At 49.5% G+C, this 13,655-nt stretch overlaps 1 protein-coding gene across 1 annotated transcript in view; it reads left to right on the top strand.

The window, feature by feature from the left end:
* Positions 1 to 13,655, top strand: part of SDC2 (syndecan 2) — a 127,122-nt gene that overhangs the window by 99,819 nt on the left and 13,648 nt on the right. The window contains exon 2 of the mRNA XM_075549462.1: positions 9,598 to 9,709. Coding sequence (XP_075405577.1) covers positions 9,598 to 9,709 — 112 coding nt within the window. The remainder of the gene's footprint in view (positions 1 to 9,597; positions 9,710 to 13,655) is intronic.

Here is a 13,655-nt window from a genome sequence, read left to right as displayed (position 1 = left end):
CAACTGATTTGAAGCTTGGGCTTAATCTTTTGGGAAAATGGACCTTTTTACGGCGTGCTTGTTGGGACTCCCTGGTGGCTCAGTGGTTAAAGCCCTTGGATACTTTCCACCATGTGGATATGGATAGTTGGCATATAAATGCCTCTAAGCAGTTGTACCGGATAGCTCTCCATAACCACAGCCTTCAGATAAGTGTTCGTAAATACAACTGTATATGTTGATCCGCTCAGAAAATACAGCCATATTGCATACGTTCAAGGGCAACACATCTGAAGACACTCAACAATAGAGTGTCTTCCCTCCTCTTTGGATGAGGTGCCTGGTTGTTGGCGATGGAGGTATCACTCCAAAGAGTGGGCGTCAGTTGTTGTGTATGACTGCAGGAAGGCCGTCTCCCACACGAAGAACCTGCAGAGCACATTAGACAGAGAAGAAACAGATTGGCTAGATCTGTAAACCTCCCATCTATGAGGCCTGTAACACTAGTTGTAACCCCTGAGCAGGGTGGAAACCTACCATAGACTAAACAGTGACAGGGAACGGGGTGACTGCCCCCGATCAGAGGTGGGGAACTTGGGAGACCCGGAAAAACGGGCAGGCAGCCGAATTCCAGCTCTCACAGTGCTCACTGTATTTGGAGGGAAACTTTCCATTGTCACAAAGTTCAATTCTGTTCGAGTCAGCCAGGTTCTTTATTGCTGTTGTTCTCAGGGTTTTTTTTTAATGTGATGATGTGTTCTGCTCTCTCACACACAAGGAGAGGAGGTTGACCCAGGCCCCTGGGTGGTACAGAAGGTTTGCACTTGACTCCTGACAGGTTGCAGTGGGTCAGTCTGCTGCACAAGACCTTTTTAGAAGACTGAAAGGCAAGGACTGTACTTTGCGGACTAAGGTGCTCCTCACCCAAGCCATGGGGTTTTCCCTTACCTCCTATGCATGTGAAAGTTGGACACTGAATAAGGAAGACCAAACCAGAATGGAAGCATTTGAATTGTGGTGCTGGAGAAGAGTGTTAAAAGTGCCGTGGTCTTGTGAAAGGACAGCCAGATCCGTCCTGGAAGAGTGCCCCCTCGAGGCCAGGATGGTGGGCCTTCATCTTACAGACTGTGGACTTGTTGGGAAAAACCAGCCCCTGGAGAAGGAAAGCGTGCTCAGCAAAGTGGAGGGGAAATGGGAAAAAAGGGAAGACCTTCTTGGAGATGGATTGACACCTTGGCTGACTCAATGGACTCGAGCAGGAGCGGACAGTGTTTCCTTCTGCGGTGCATAGGTTCGCTATGGGTCGGAACAGACTAAAGTGGCGTCTAACAACAACAGCGAACCTAAACATTGGTCATTCAACACCGGACCCCACCCCAGCGTCAGTGGCTCCATGGAAGGTGGATCCAACCACAGGATGGTTGGAAATGACTTGATGTCAACAAGGAATAGAAGTAGGCTCAGTTTGGTGGCACGCTCAGGGAGCACAGACTCTGAAGTAGAGATGTGGACCCGAGTCTTCACTTTCCGTTCTGGATTCGTGTTGATTTAGGGCAAGCCTCACATCCTTTGTCTGAGTTGGAGATTGTGTTGTGAGGATTGAATGAGCCAGTGCATATAAAATGCTTAGCACAAAATGATAGTCACATGAGAAGTTCTGAATGGCTGTGACAGCACCTTTTGAAATTCACGCTGAATGATTCGGATATCTTTCAGGCCATGGGTGTTTCGGTGCAGTAAAAAGCGCTCAGGATTAGGCATCAGGAGCATTTGCTAGATGCTAGTTTAGCTACCAACTGCGCTGGGTGAAGACGAGTCACATGTGCCACCTTGCTCCTGGTCTGCATTCTTGAAATAAAGTTGTCATAATGCTTATGATGCCTGTTCAGAAGCTTAAATTGTACCTTCCTCTGGGCTCTGCCTAGGCCAGAACTTGAGAGTTCATCTTAAGGTCAGGCATAGCATCTCTGAGTGACTGGACCAGAGACATCTCTTAGCTAATTATTATTTCATTTCCATGTGTGTGAGCTAGTCATCGCTCGTTTACTAAGTCACTTATGGAAAGATAAGTTAAAATTACAGTCAATTTGGCACGTTGTAATCGTCATAAAAGTTAATATGCATTTAAGCCTGGGTGTATCTCTATCCTCAGATGTAGGCAACATCCCACCAGCTGTTTATTTTCAATAGTCTAGCAGATGAAGTGTGGCGGTGGGCCTAGGATCATGATACTCACTCATTTTACCAGGTACCCAGCCATCTTGAAGCAGCTGACTTGATAGAGCAGTGGACTGGCCTTCCCAAGACAAACACTGTTCTAGCGACGTGGCAGTACCCTGCAGGACTGGGCCTGTGTTCTGTAGGAGGATATTTGGCCTCTAAACCATTGTCCGATATAGAGTTATGTTATTCTCCAACAGCCGAGACTCATGGTTCCAGGAGAAAGGTGGAAACGAGAGTGGCCACACGTGCTGTCACTCCTAGCAACCTGCTTGCAACTTCCTTGCTTCTTTTTCTTGCAACCTTATGCCCTACAGGACTAAAGGTCTTTGTTCCCAAGGGAGGAATACCCCTACTAGACGCTTCAGCCCCAATTCTACCGAATTGGAAGTTAAGAATGGCTCCTTACCCCTTGAGGTTCCTTATGTCTTTGGGCCAAAAGACAAAGAAGGAGCTACTGCATTGACTGGTGTGATTGATCCTGACTCTCCAGGGGAAACCAGATTACTATTACACAATGGAGGGACAGATGAGAATATATGTCTGGGACACAGAAGACTCGGCAGGATGTCTCTTTATACCTACCTTGCTCCGTGATGAAGGCCAATGGAAAGTTGCAGCAGCCCGATTCCACCCTGACTGCTAATGGCCCAGGCCCTTCAGGAATGAAGATTCAGGTTACCACACCTGGCAGAGGCACACAACCAGCTGAAGGGCTCACTGAAGACAAAGGGAATGCAGGCATGGGTGGTGGAAGGGCGTAGTTGTAAATACGAGCTCCAAGCATGTGAAAAACCATAACTGTTTAGTTGTTTCTGTATTTTGTCCTTGTTTTATGTGTTTGTGTGTGTGTGTGTGTGTGTGTGTTTAACAGCTATCTTTGTTTTCTCTCCTTTATGCCATTACTTATTATAGAATATAAGATGTACACAGAACAGTGCATTTTGAGATGTAGACATGGTTACTGTATTAGGTTAGACTTATTTATGACTTTATAATTGTCTTTATTTAGAAGTTATGTATGTTTTGAGGAGATGCGTACAGGTGCCAAGTTGACAAGGGCTGGACTGTGAGGATTAAGTGATGCGTCTATTTGTCCAGGGCATGACTTCGAGTGGTTTGACAATCTATAATCATTCCCTGTTTTGTGATCTGATGTGAGTGGCCAATCAGTTGAAAGGGAGGGGGTGCTTGCTTGGGAGCTTGGCTGGCTTCCAGTACAGATGGACATCCTGGCAAAGCTCGCCCTCTCTATCCTGAAGCTAACTTGTCATCCTCTGACCCCTGGTTCCTGAGGTGTGAGCTAGCAGCCTTCCAGCTGACCTGCTGATTTTATCAGCCCTGCAGCCACATGAGTCAGCAGAAGTCTGCAGCCTGATGCCTGTCTCATAGATTTGGGACTTACCAATGTCCACAGCTGTATGAGACATTAATGCTTTTGAGTCTAAGGACTGTCCTTCTGGAAGGACCGTTGAGAAAGGATTCAAAGACAAAGAGATGGGGTAGAGGTCCCAAGTATAGAGACCTTTGTAATGGTCTGGCCCAATTTGATAAGACTGTTGAAGTAGTGGGATAAGAGCAGGAGGGATAGAGTTGGCAAAAACAAACAAACAAAGAAACAAACAAAAAAACAAGGAGAGTTTCCAAAGCTTGTGGAAAATGGAATGGAAAGGTCATGGAATCCCTGGTATTGTAGTAGTGAGGCATTGGGCTCTTCACTGCTAGGGTAGCAGTGGGAGGAAGAGGGTCTTTCTGGTCCTGGAAATAGGTACAGCTCAGAAAGGCACCGGGGCAGTTCTACATCGTCTTACAGGGTCACTGGGAGTCGATATCGACTCGATGACACGAGTTTGGGTTGGTGGGTTTGGTTTTGGTTTGGGGTCATGTGCACCTTGCCTGTCTTCCCGCTTTGTGGGAATGCAAAGCTAAGTCAGATGTACGGTTTCTACTAGGACTTTAGACGATTCTTGTTGATCGCTTCTGCTGTATCACGCCAAGCCATGCACGAGAGGGACCCATAGGATTTTCCATGGACTCGTTTTTAGGAGTAGATCACCAGATCTTTCTGAGATGGCTTAGTCCCAAAGCTCCACTGAAACCTGCTCAGCATCATAGCCACTCCTAAGGCTCCATGGACAGACAGGCCGTGGCTGGGCTTGGGGTGCATTGGTCAGGAATTGAACCTGGGTCGCACACAAGTAGGAATGCACTCCATGAGCCACCTCGGTCGCCTGTAGGATTGAGTCCAGCGGTGGCAATGAGGCAGTCGGGTTCCCTGGGGATAAAGCCAGTGCTTCATCTTTCTTCCTCTCTGCACTTAGCTGCTCTCCCCAACTTGCCTTGCTCTCTTGTGCTCACATCTTGCATCCACGAAGGGGGAAGAAAGGTCTAGAAAGGCCAGCTTTGTTTTCCATCCAGCTTGTACCCTGAACCCTGTTGGCCAACAGGACTGGAACTGCCTGGCAGAAATGGTCATCCCAAACTAAACAGCCTTCTTAGGAAATCCCACCACGGGACTGCTGGCTGGGACTTTGGGCCTGAGCCTCTAGCATGTTGCCTCTCAGCTCCTATTGGCCAGTGGCCCGGTCCCATTGAGCAAGTGAGGATGCACTGAATACAGCCAGGGGGCTTCTGCTCCATGAGACAGACTTAATTTGGCTCGGATGTAAAATCAGTGGTCATGAGTTACCCCTTTTCATAAGTCTCCAAAGATGTGCATGTCCCTAGGGAATGGTGGTACATAATGCCCCCACCCCCACCCTCTGCTCTGAGCATGTGATTGTGCAAAAATCCTTTGGGCACAGAGAGTGCAGTCTTCAGAAAAGAAATTCATCATCTCTGGGCAGTTTCTTTTCTTTCTTTTTAAGGGAAAGACAGTGGGGGGTATTTCTTGAGCATCATTGGCTACGGAGCCTACTCAGTAAATGGGACTCTGTAAGAAAGTGGATTTTGTTGTTAGTTGTCACTTGGGTTGGTTCACACAGCAAAACAGAGGTGCCTAGCCTCCGACCAGTCTCATTTACCTGGCATGCTTGAGTCCCTGGGCGCCTTCTAAGGAGACTCATCTTCCAGCCCCATATTGGACACTATTGTGTTGTGAGCCATAAGGGTTCCGTGAGCTAATTTTTATAAGTAGATCTGTAAGACCTTTCTTTGTGATCTGTCTTAGCCTGCCAGTTCCACTGAATGCTTTCCACCATGGTGACCCGGCTGGTGCTTGAAACACCAGGGGCATAGTTTCCAGCCGCACATCCACCTGAAAGCCCCCTCAGCAGAGCCTATTAACAGAGGGGTGGTCCAGTGTGCTTGGGTGTCCCTGAAATCCGAGTGGGAGACAACTTTTAGGTTGATGTCAAAACAACGTGCGCCACATAGAATGTCAGAAAAACACATGCTTTTAACTCTCAACTCAAACACATCAAAACTCTGTCAGCCCATACCCACCCAGGACAGGTCCCAGGAGACCGAGGGCAAGGCAGATTGCAGACACACCACCGTCTTTCAGGTCTGACACGGCCTTCCTCAGGAGCCAGTTACCCCGCAGCATCAGCCAGTTGCCAGGCTGTTCTATGTGGTGGAACTGCCAGGGGGCCAGAATTCTCTGAGAGACATTTTTGGCCCATTTGCATGTAAGTGTGAGAGCTATGTCAAGTCTGGACAACTGGGTCATCTCATGAAAAGAAATTCAATTTACACATAGGGATTAAATGTCTTAGTTATAGCCCTGCCTCATCAAAGCCCTCCGACAATGCCAAGGGCAATCCGAAGTCATTCAGTGGTAGAACAGAACAGGTTTTTCATATGTAAAAAAAAAAATCTTTTAGTTGCTATTAAGACATTGGGTCACTGAAGCAGACACAATGCCTGGTGCAGATATGGGGTGGGTGATCTCTGGGCTTAGTATTTAGAAATGTTTGACTGTGGGGATCCTGGGGGTCTTGTACACGTGTTAACTCTGAGGCTGAAGTCGAAGGCCAGTTTGTTTCGGTCATCTCAGTTGGCAGATATTGATCCCGTGCCCGCAGCGTGCCAACCGCTTGGAGCCAGGCCGGGAGAGCTGCCTTCAAGACCTGCCCTCAGCAAGCTGTTCTGTGTCGAGGGACATGATGAAAGCACACGGAACAATGAAAAATAACAAGGCTTTGTGGCTTCAACCATTCATATACTACACAATCCCAAATAGGGGTAGGGGGAGAAGTCAAGCCCTGTTTTGTACTAGATAGGATTTGAGAAGGTTGTCTTTAATAAGGTTAACTTAACAGCTTAATGCAAGTGGGACCCAAGTATGGCTTTTAAGTGGAAGCAGGAGCTCTGGTGGCATCGTGGGTAATGAATCGGGTTGCGAATCATGAGGTCAGCAGCTCAAAACCACCAGCCACTCTGAGGGAGAATGATGAGGCTACTGATTCTCATGATGATTGGTACATAGACTCTATGGCGATGTTTTAAATCTGGTGGGTTAACATTGAATTGCTAACCACAAGGTCAGAAGATCAAATCTATCAGCTACTCCTTAGGAGAGTGACAAAGCTTCCTCCTTCTGTAAGGATTTACAGCCGCAGGAATATTATATAGGGCCCCGTGTGTTGGAATCGACCTAAGTAGGTTTCATTTGGAATTTTGCTACTACATGCATGACACTGTCATAGGGGAGAGGGGAGCATTATTAGAGATGGGTGAGAGCCACTCTTGTCTTCAAAGTTGCGGAGGGTCAAGGAGTCAGTTGGGTTGATGATACGGAGTCCCTGGGTGCCACCAGCAGTCCAACACTGGGCTGCTGACTGAAGGGTCAATGGTTTGAATCGCTCCGAAGAAAGGCCTTTCTGCTTGGAAAGGGCATGGCTGTCGGACACCACTTGGGTGGTCATGAGTCGGAATGAACTCTACCGCCCCTGGAAAGAGTTTGGTCGGAGAGCGGTGGGACGCGTGGTCCCTGATTCGCTCCATGAGCTCTGGGAATTAAAGCCTGGAGTGGTGAGAGCCTTGGGACGGGGTGTCACGTAGCCCTGCCACAGATTACAGAGCTAAGCTCCAACTGTCCCGGCAGAAGGTTCCAGCACGCTCTTGGCTCAGCTCGTTACTTGATGCCTGAAAGCCAGGCCATTGGGAAACTAATCTCTCTGATTTCAGTCCTGAGAATGGGCGGTGTGACCACTCACACAGAATGGGTTCCCATACTTTTCTGTCAGCTGGCACTGAAGCCCCGTGAGGAATGTGGGATCAGGTTAAAATAGTTGGGCCTCTCTAGGCAGCCCCTGAAACCTGAGCATATAAAGTGGTGCTGTGTGCCTGCGCTCCTGGAAAGGTCCAAGTCAAAGTGATGCTCAGGAAGGTTTATTGACGAGGAAAGCTAATGAAAGCCAGCCAAGGAAGGGAAGCGCATGCACGCTTTGTGTGTGTGTGTGTGTGTGTGTGTGTGTGTGTGTGTGTGTGTGAACTCATGGCCATCGAGTCAATACCAACTTATAGTGACCCCAGGGGATCGGCTAAACTGTGCCTGTCCAGCTTCTGGGACTGCAACTCAGGATGGGAGCAGCGCGTCTCGTCTTCCTCCTGCAGGGCGGCTGGTGGTTTCTAACCGCAGACCTCACAGTGAGCAAGCAGCTCAATGCGCAGTCACTGTGCATCCAGGGCGCCTCTGATGCATGCGGGACGCCTGCTAAATGATATTCAACTATGAGTGCTACTTGCTGCTAAACACATGCTCTGTGGAAGCTGCCCATCTGTTTTTGCGTCCTGGGCTTTGGTATGATCCGAGTGGTCAAGTGTCAATGTTGTAAAACCATTTTTAAAGGCAGGGTACCTTGACTCGGCACGGTACTCTTCTGGAAGGATTAGGTTGAATTTTATGCCAAGACTCATGCTCTGAATTGCTAAGAAGCTGTGGGACTGGGATTCCTAGGGAGTGACCGTGTGATTTGCTATTACCAAGTGCCCCCAATGCAGGAAGAATGTGCTCGTGCATTTGTCTTTGTCGTTCAGGCTCTGCGAAGCCCGTGAACCCCAGAGGTGGGCTTGTCGTGGGCTTCAGCACTGTCCGATGAGCAACCCAGCGAGTGCTCCTGGCATCAGCTTGAATGCCGGCTGTGGCAGAAAGTTCTGGAATCCTCGACAACTGGGGGAGGGGGGCCTTCTCTGCAGTGAGTGCTGAGGCTCTGAGCACGGTCAGGCCTGCCATGCACTGGGTGGGCCTAGATGGATCCCTGCTTGATTATGTATCCTAAGCGCCATACAACTGAAAAGCCACACCAGATGCCCCTGAGTCAGCCCTGTCTTGTGACAACCCATGTGCTTCAGTAGGACTTGGGGTGTTCAAGGCCCTGATCTTTCAGGAGTTCATTGTCAGGCCTTTCTCCCAGGGCGGCCCTGTGTGGGTTCGAACCTCTGTTCTCTTCACGAGTAATGCTTGGCCTATTGTGCCACTCAGGGCCTCCCTGCTTGCCGTCGAGTCAATGCGGACTCACAGAGACCCAGCAGGATGGAGTGGAGCTGCCCCTGAGGGTGCCCGACACCGTCTCTTTGTGGGAGTAGAAAAGGCCGCCCTGAGCCAGCCCATAGCACCTTGGTAGGCACAAGTGTCTCCACTTGGGAAAGTTTGTTTATGTCACGCAGCTTGCCTGAAAAACCTGCTAGGAGTTTTTTTTTTTTTTTTGTGAACCCAAAGAAATACGAAGCGGAATTTTGATCTCAAGAAAAACTCCCGTGAGGTGTTGGTTTTGCAGCGAGTCCCCGAAGAAGCAGTGTATCCCCTGCAGTGAGAGGGGCATCGCCAGGCTCCTGTCCCGGAAACCACCCTCAGCATCCAGCAAAGCTTGAACAATGGCCGTGGACACTAAATGTTAGTGTCCTTTTAGGTGCTGCGTGGTTTGGTGGGTGATGTTTGGGGGTCTGGGAACACTCAAAACTTGTTCCCATGTAATCTGATGTGGCTGCTGTTTGCCGTACGCCGTTTCAGCTTACGAGAAGTTTCGGAGGGCCACTTCGCTTTCGGAGAGTGGGGGAACCTAGCATCCTCCCCTGAGAAATGGCTGAGGGACTTGAATGTTGGGCAGGATTCCCAGTAAGGGAACTCCACAGCGACTCTGTGACAGAGAGAATGTTTGATATGACTTGTCATGAGTACTGGGGGCGATGGAATTGCAGTCAGGTATAGTAGGCTGTATAACACAAGGTCATGCAGGGGAAGTGCCTGTTGGGTTGGACTCTCAGTACAGTCGAGGCTCCCTGGAGGGCGAGCGTCGGTGGTCAGCCCTTGGCTCACGTCATGCTGGGAGGGACTCCTGCAAGGAAGCAAGGGGCCAGACCTGGGAACTCGGAGCAGAAGCGTGAGTTAGTCACTGCGACGTACGTGGTTGGCCGTGACTAAGCATCCTGAATCGTCTCTCTTTGTTTTCTCAGAGAGCAGAGCTGACGTCTGACAAGGACATGTACCTCGACAACGGCTCCATTGAAGAGTCTTCAGGAGTGTACCCTATTGATGACGACGACTATGCTTCTGCCTCGGGCTCGGGTAAGGCTCTCTGCTCCTGAGCACGCCTGCTCCAGTCTCTGGGTGCTCACACACATGGGGTTGTGGTTGGTGCCACTCAAAGTGACCCTACGGCCTGCGCTGTCTTCACAATTGTTCTTAGGGTTGAGCGCACTGTTGGAGCCACTGTGTTGGTCCATCCTGTTGCTGGAGTTTACCTCCAGGAGACAGATAGGATGCCCAGTGGTTAACTGCCTTAGCCTAGGGAGTCAGAGTCAGAATTGGGGTGCAGCACTCTGCTTCAGCCCTTAAGACCTGTGAGATAGATGGTGGGGGATGCATAACTAGCTGGGCCCGGGGTTCCTCATCTGTCGGAGGGTGGCCATCGGCCCGCGGCTTTGGAGTGATGTCAGGATCCAAGGAGCTGACACATCTAAAGCGCTTCGGGATTGGTGCTTGGCAGTGAGTCAGTGCGTTTCGACATTTGCCTTTAAGTGTTATTGTTAAGTCTGCCAACTGTGTCACGGACACCACCCCTAAAGAAGACCCTCGAGCGCTAGTTTCATAAGACACGAGTTTCCTTGTTAGAGGTTGTGCATGAGAGCCAGTGAATTTACCCTCCTTGTTCGCCAGTGTTGGTCAAAAAGATAGCACATAGCGATGTCCCCAAGTCCAGTAGTGTATCAGCCATGACTTCAGGCATGCTGCCTCAGAATGCCCCCCGATAGTTAGCAACTCTAAATGGCGCCAGTTTATTTCACTCGTACTACAGGTTGGCAGTTAAGGCTGGGCTCAGCGGGCCTTCCCTACAGGGACGCGCTGCAGGTCGGTCTCTGTCATATTGCTAGGGCATCTGGGCTCTTGTCCCCATCATCTGTCGTCACACAGCAGGCCAGTCATTTGTCCCTGAGGAGTAGCGATCCCGAGACAGCAAGCAGAGGTATGCAAAACCTCTTGACACCTGGTCTGACCCTAGCAGATCATCACTTCTGTTACCTTCTATTGGCCAAAGCAAGTCAAAGGGCCGGCCTCGATCTACCTCTTAATGGAAGGATATGGAGATGTGTGTGCAACGAGGAACAGAAGGGTGTAGTCATCCTACCCTGCCTGGTAAGCGTGTCTGCGGTGTCAGGAAAGGCCCCTGAGAAGCTGAGAGAGGAAGAATGTGTGCATGTTCTGAAGAAATGGTCAAACTCAGGAATTTGTGGTCAACAGGATGCTAGGAAAGTTTTACTCGGGAACTTTTCTTGCTTAGGGTTTGCATTGTTGATGTTCCAGATGTGCAAGGTTATGCTGAATGTAGAAGCGTGGTTGGTATCTGATGATCAGATTGTCCGGGGCTTCAGCATGACCCAGAAACAAGTTGAAGTCCAGTGTGTCTTCGGTAGATCTCTAGATCTACAAGCATGTGTTTTCAGCTGGGAACCAGCAAGTCTGAGAAAGACAAGAGGTGGGTTGCTGACCCAGTAACAATGAGCCTACAGTGCAGCCCTAAAGTAAAAATAGTCCTTGTTATTCTTGGGAGAGTGATATATATCGCGCACGCAGAATGAGTGTGAAAAGAGTTGTTCTCCATAGCCCACAGCTCTATTAATAACGTTCGCTCTTTTCTCCCTGCGAGTGGCTCAAAACTGCTTTGTAACTGTCAATGTCAGAATATCCCAGGAAAGAAAAACGATGGCCCTTTTTGTCCCCGTTTCGCAGATGTTGGAATGCAAGAGTTGGGACAGCAGCCTCTCTAGAGGGTTGTGCAAGTCACCTTGATGACTCCTGCCAAGGTTGTTCTTAAGTTTAATGTACAGGGAGCAGGTGCTTACTCCCCAGTATTCCACCCCCGCCCAGAGAACTGAGGGTTGGAATGGCCCATTTGAAACTCTTAGCCACTAATTCGCTAGACCGACTTGAGGCGTATGCGTGGGTCTGCAGTACTTCTGCCCCAGCTTTATCCTCGATGCAAAGAGGTAGCAACGTTTTGTTCTTGACCTTGGGAATGCCCTTGGACTGCCCAAGAGCATTTCTAGTTGTTAACTAAGGTTTGTGAAGCACTTCCTGCCTTGTGGGCACCATCCTTCTAACATCCTGTAAGAATAGGTTCTGTTATCACCTCCATTCATCACTTGAGACAGATGGAGGCACAAAGAAGGGGAGTACCTTGTCCTAGACCCCAAGTTAAAGGAAAACAAACTGAGCCATTAGGTCAATGCTGACTCATAGCGACCCCCTGTGGGTTCCTGGGTTAGTCTGGGTACATTAGAGAAACAAATCCACAGAAACGCATGGAAAAGAGAGAGTTTTATATAAAAGGTTAAGTGCACATCAAGAAAACATCCCAACCCAGTGCTGCCTAAACCCACAAGTCCAACATTAGCCTGTATCTCCAACACCAATCCATAAAGTCCTCTTCCATCTCACAAAACACATGCAATGATGCTGCCTGTAGAAGGAAAGCTGAGTCAGTGAATGTGTAAGCATCTCAGCACTGACAGGGGTCTCCACACGGCTGCTCCAGCACCCAGGGCTGCATCGGGGTAGGACCATGTGGCTTCTCCTTAGGGATGCCTTGCAGGAAGTGAGCCTTGCCAGCTGAAGCAGGGAACTGGCTAAGGCAGCTGCACATTGGTCCGGCCATCAGAAAGCAAGAGACCTGAGAACTTGAAAGGCGAGGCTCACTGAGCCATTTCTCTCTGTGTCCTTCAATTAACCCCACATGTGTTTATCGGCCAGGTTGACACAATAGACTTTAACTATCTCAGTTCCCAAGACTCTCCCACTGTGCCCAGTCTTTGTCCTGAGGAGCTGCTGATGGTTTTGAACTGACTATGGGGATTGCAGCCCAATTTGTAACCACTACATAAAGCTGGGATAGAGACCGGGGAATAAGGCCTGAGAGTGTTCTCTTGAAATCCTTTGCTATCCTATACTTTTGGGACCAAAAACTATGAAAAGGCCCTGCCTAGCTGATGCTGTATCCTGTAGAGGCAGAGCTGGGGCCAGAGTTCCTTCAGCCCCAGCTCCCATCCAGTTGGCCAGTAAGAAATCAGATAGACTGCAGGGAAAATGGCTAAAGACTCCGAGCGTGCTTCAGAGTCAGGGAGATGAAGCCAATCGCATAGGCGGACTCAAGTGTGAGGATTAGCGAAATGAACGCCTCCGCCCCTCCCTTAACATTCAATAGGCGTGCACGTGAACCAGAGCTACAATGAGAGAGAGAAACAGAGTGTTTCTTACCCCGCTGCAATGCTTTTTCCTCATTTTCATGTTTCTCACCAGAAACTTAGTTCCTTAAGGATAGGGACCGAGTATGTGTCATCTTTGGGTCCCGAGAGCATGGATGGTGCCTGTCCATTCCAAATACAATGTGATGGGAGCCAGACTGGGGACGTGGCCAAACAGCAAATACTCCGGAGGGATTTGCAGGCCTTTGATTAAAGATGGCAGATTGCCCACCCAGACCTTCCAACACCCCACGAAGTCAACAGTGAAGGAATTGGTTATAAGTTCTTCAGGACAAACAAGAGGTGTTATTTTGTGGCCAGGTGCTGCTGAGTCATTTCTGGGTCAGAACAACCCATGCAGCACAGTAGAAGGAAACGCCGCCCACTGCCCGGTCCGTGCGGTCCTGGCCATCCTCAGGATTGCTCTTCGGTTTGCGCCCACCGATGCAGACACTGTGTCGATCCATCTTGTCAGCGGTCTTCTGCTTTATTTACTACCCACGATGACTGTGCCAGCCTGACAAAACATTAAACAACTGAGAAAACCAAACTCACTGCCATCGAGTGGACGCTATCTCACAGCCATCTGCCCCTGTGAGTGTCGGAGACGGTATCTCTTTATGGAGTAGAAAGCCTAGTCTTTCTCCCTTGGAGGGGCTGATAGTTTCAAACTACTGAGCGAGTGGATCATGGCCCCAAACCACAAAGTTCTAAAGGCTGTGAGGTCGAACTAAGAGGGTGGGAGACCATGACAAGGCTGAGGAGCCAGACGC

The sequence above is a fragment of the Tenrec ecaudatus genome, chromosome 5 (genome assembly GCF_050624435.1).
Source record: "Tenrec ecaudatus isolate mTenEca1 chromosome 5, mTenEca1.hap1, whole genome shotgun sequence".
In the NCBI taxonomy this organism is placed as follows: Eukaryota; Metazoa; Chordata; class Mammalia; order Afrosoricida; family Tenrecidae; genus Tenrec; species Tenrec ecaudatus.
This window is presented reverse-complemented; position numbering and strand designations above follow the sequence as displayed.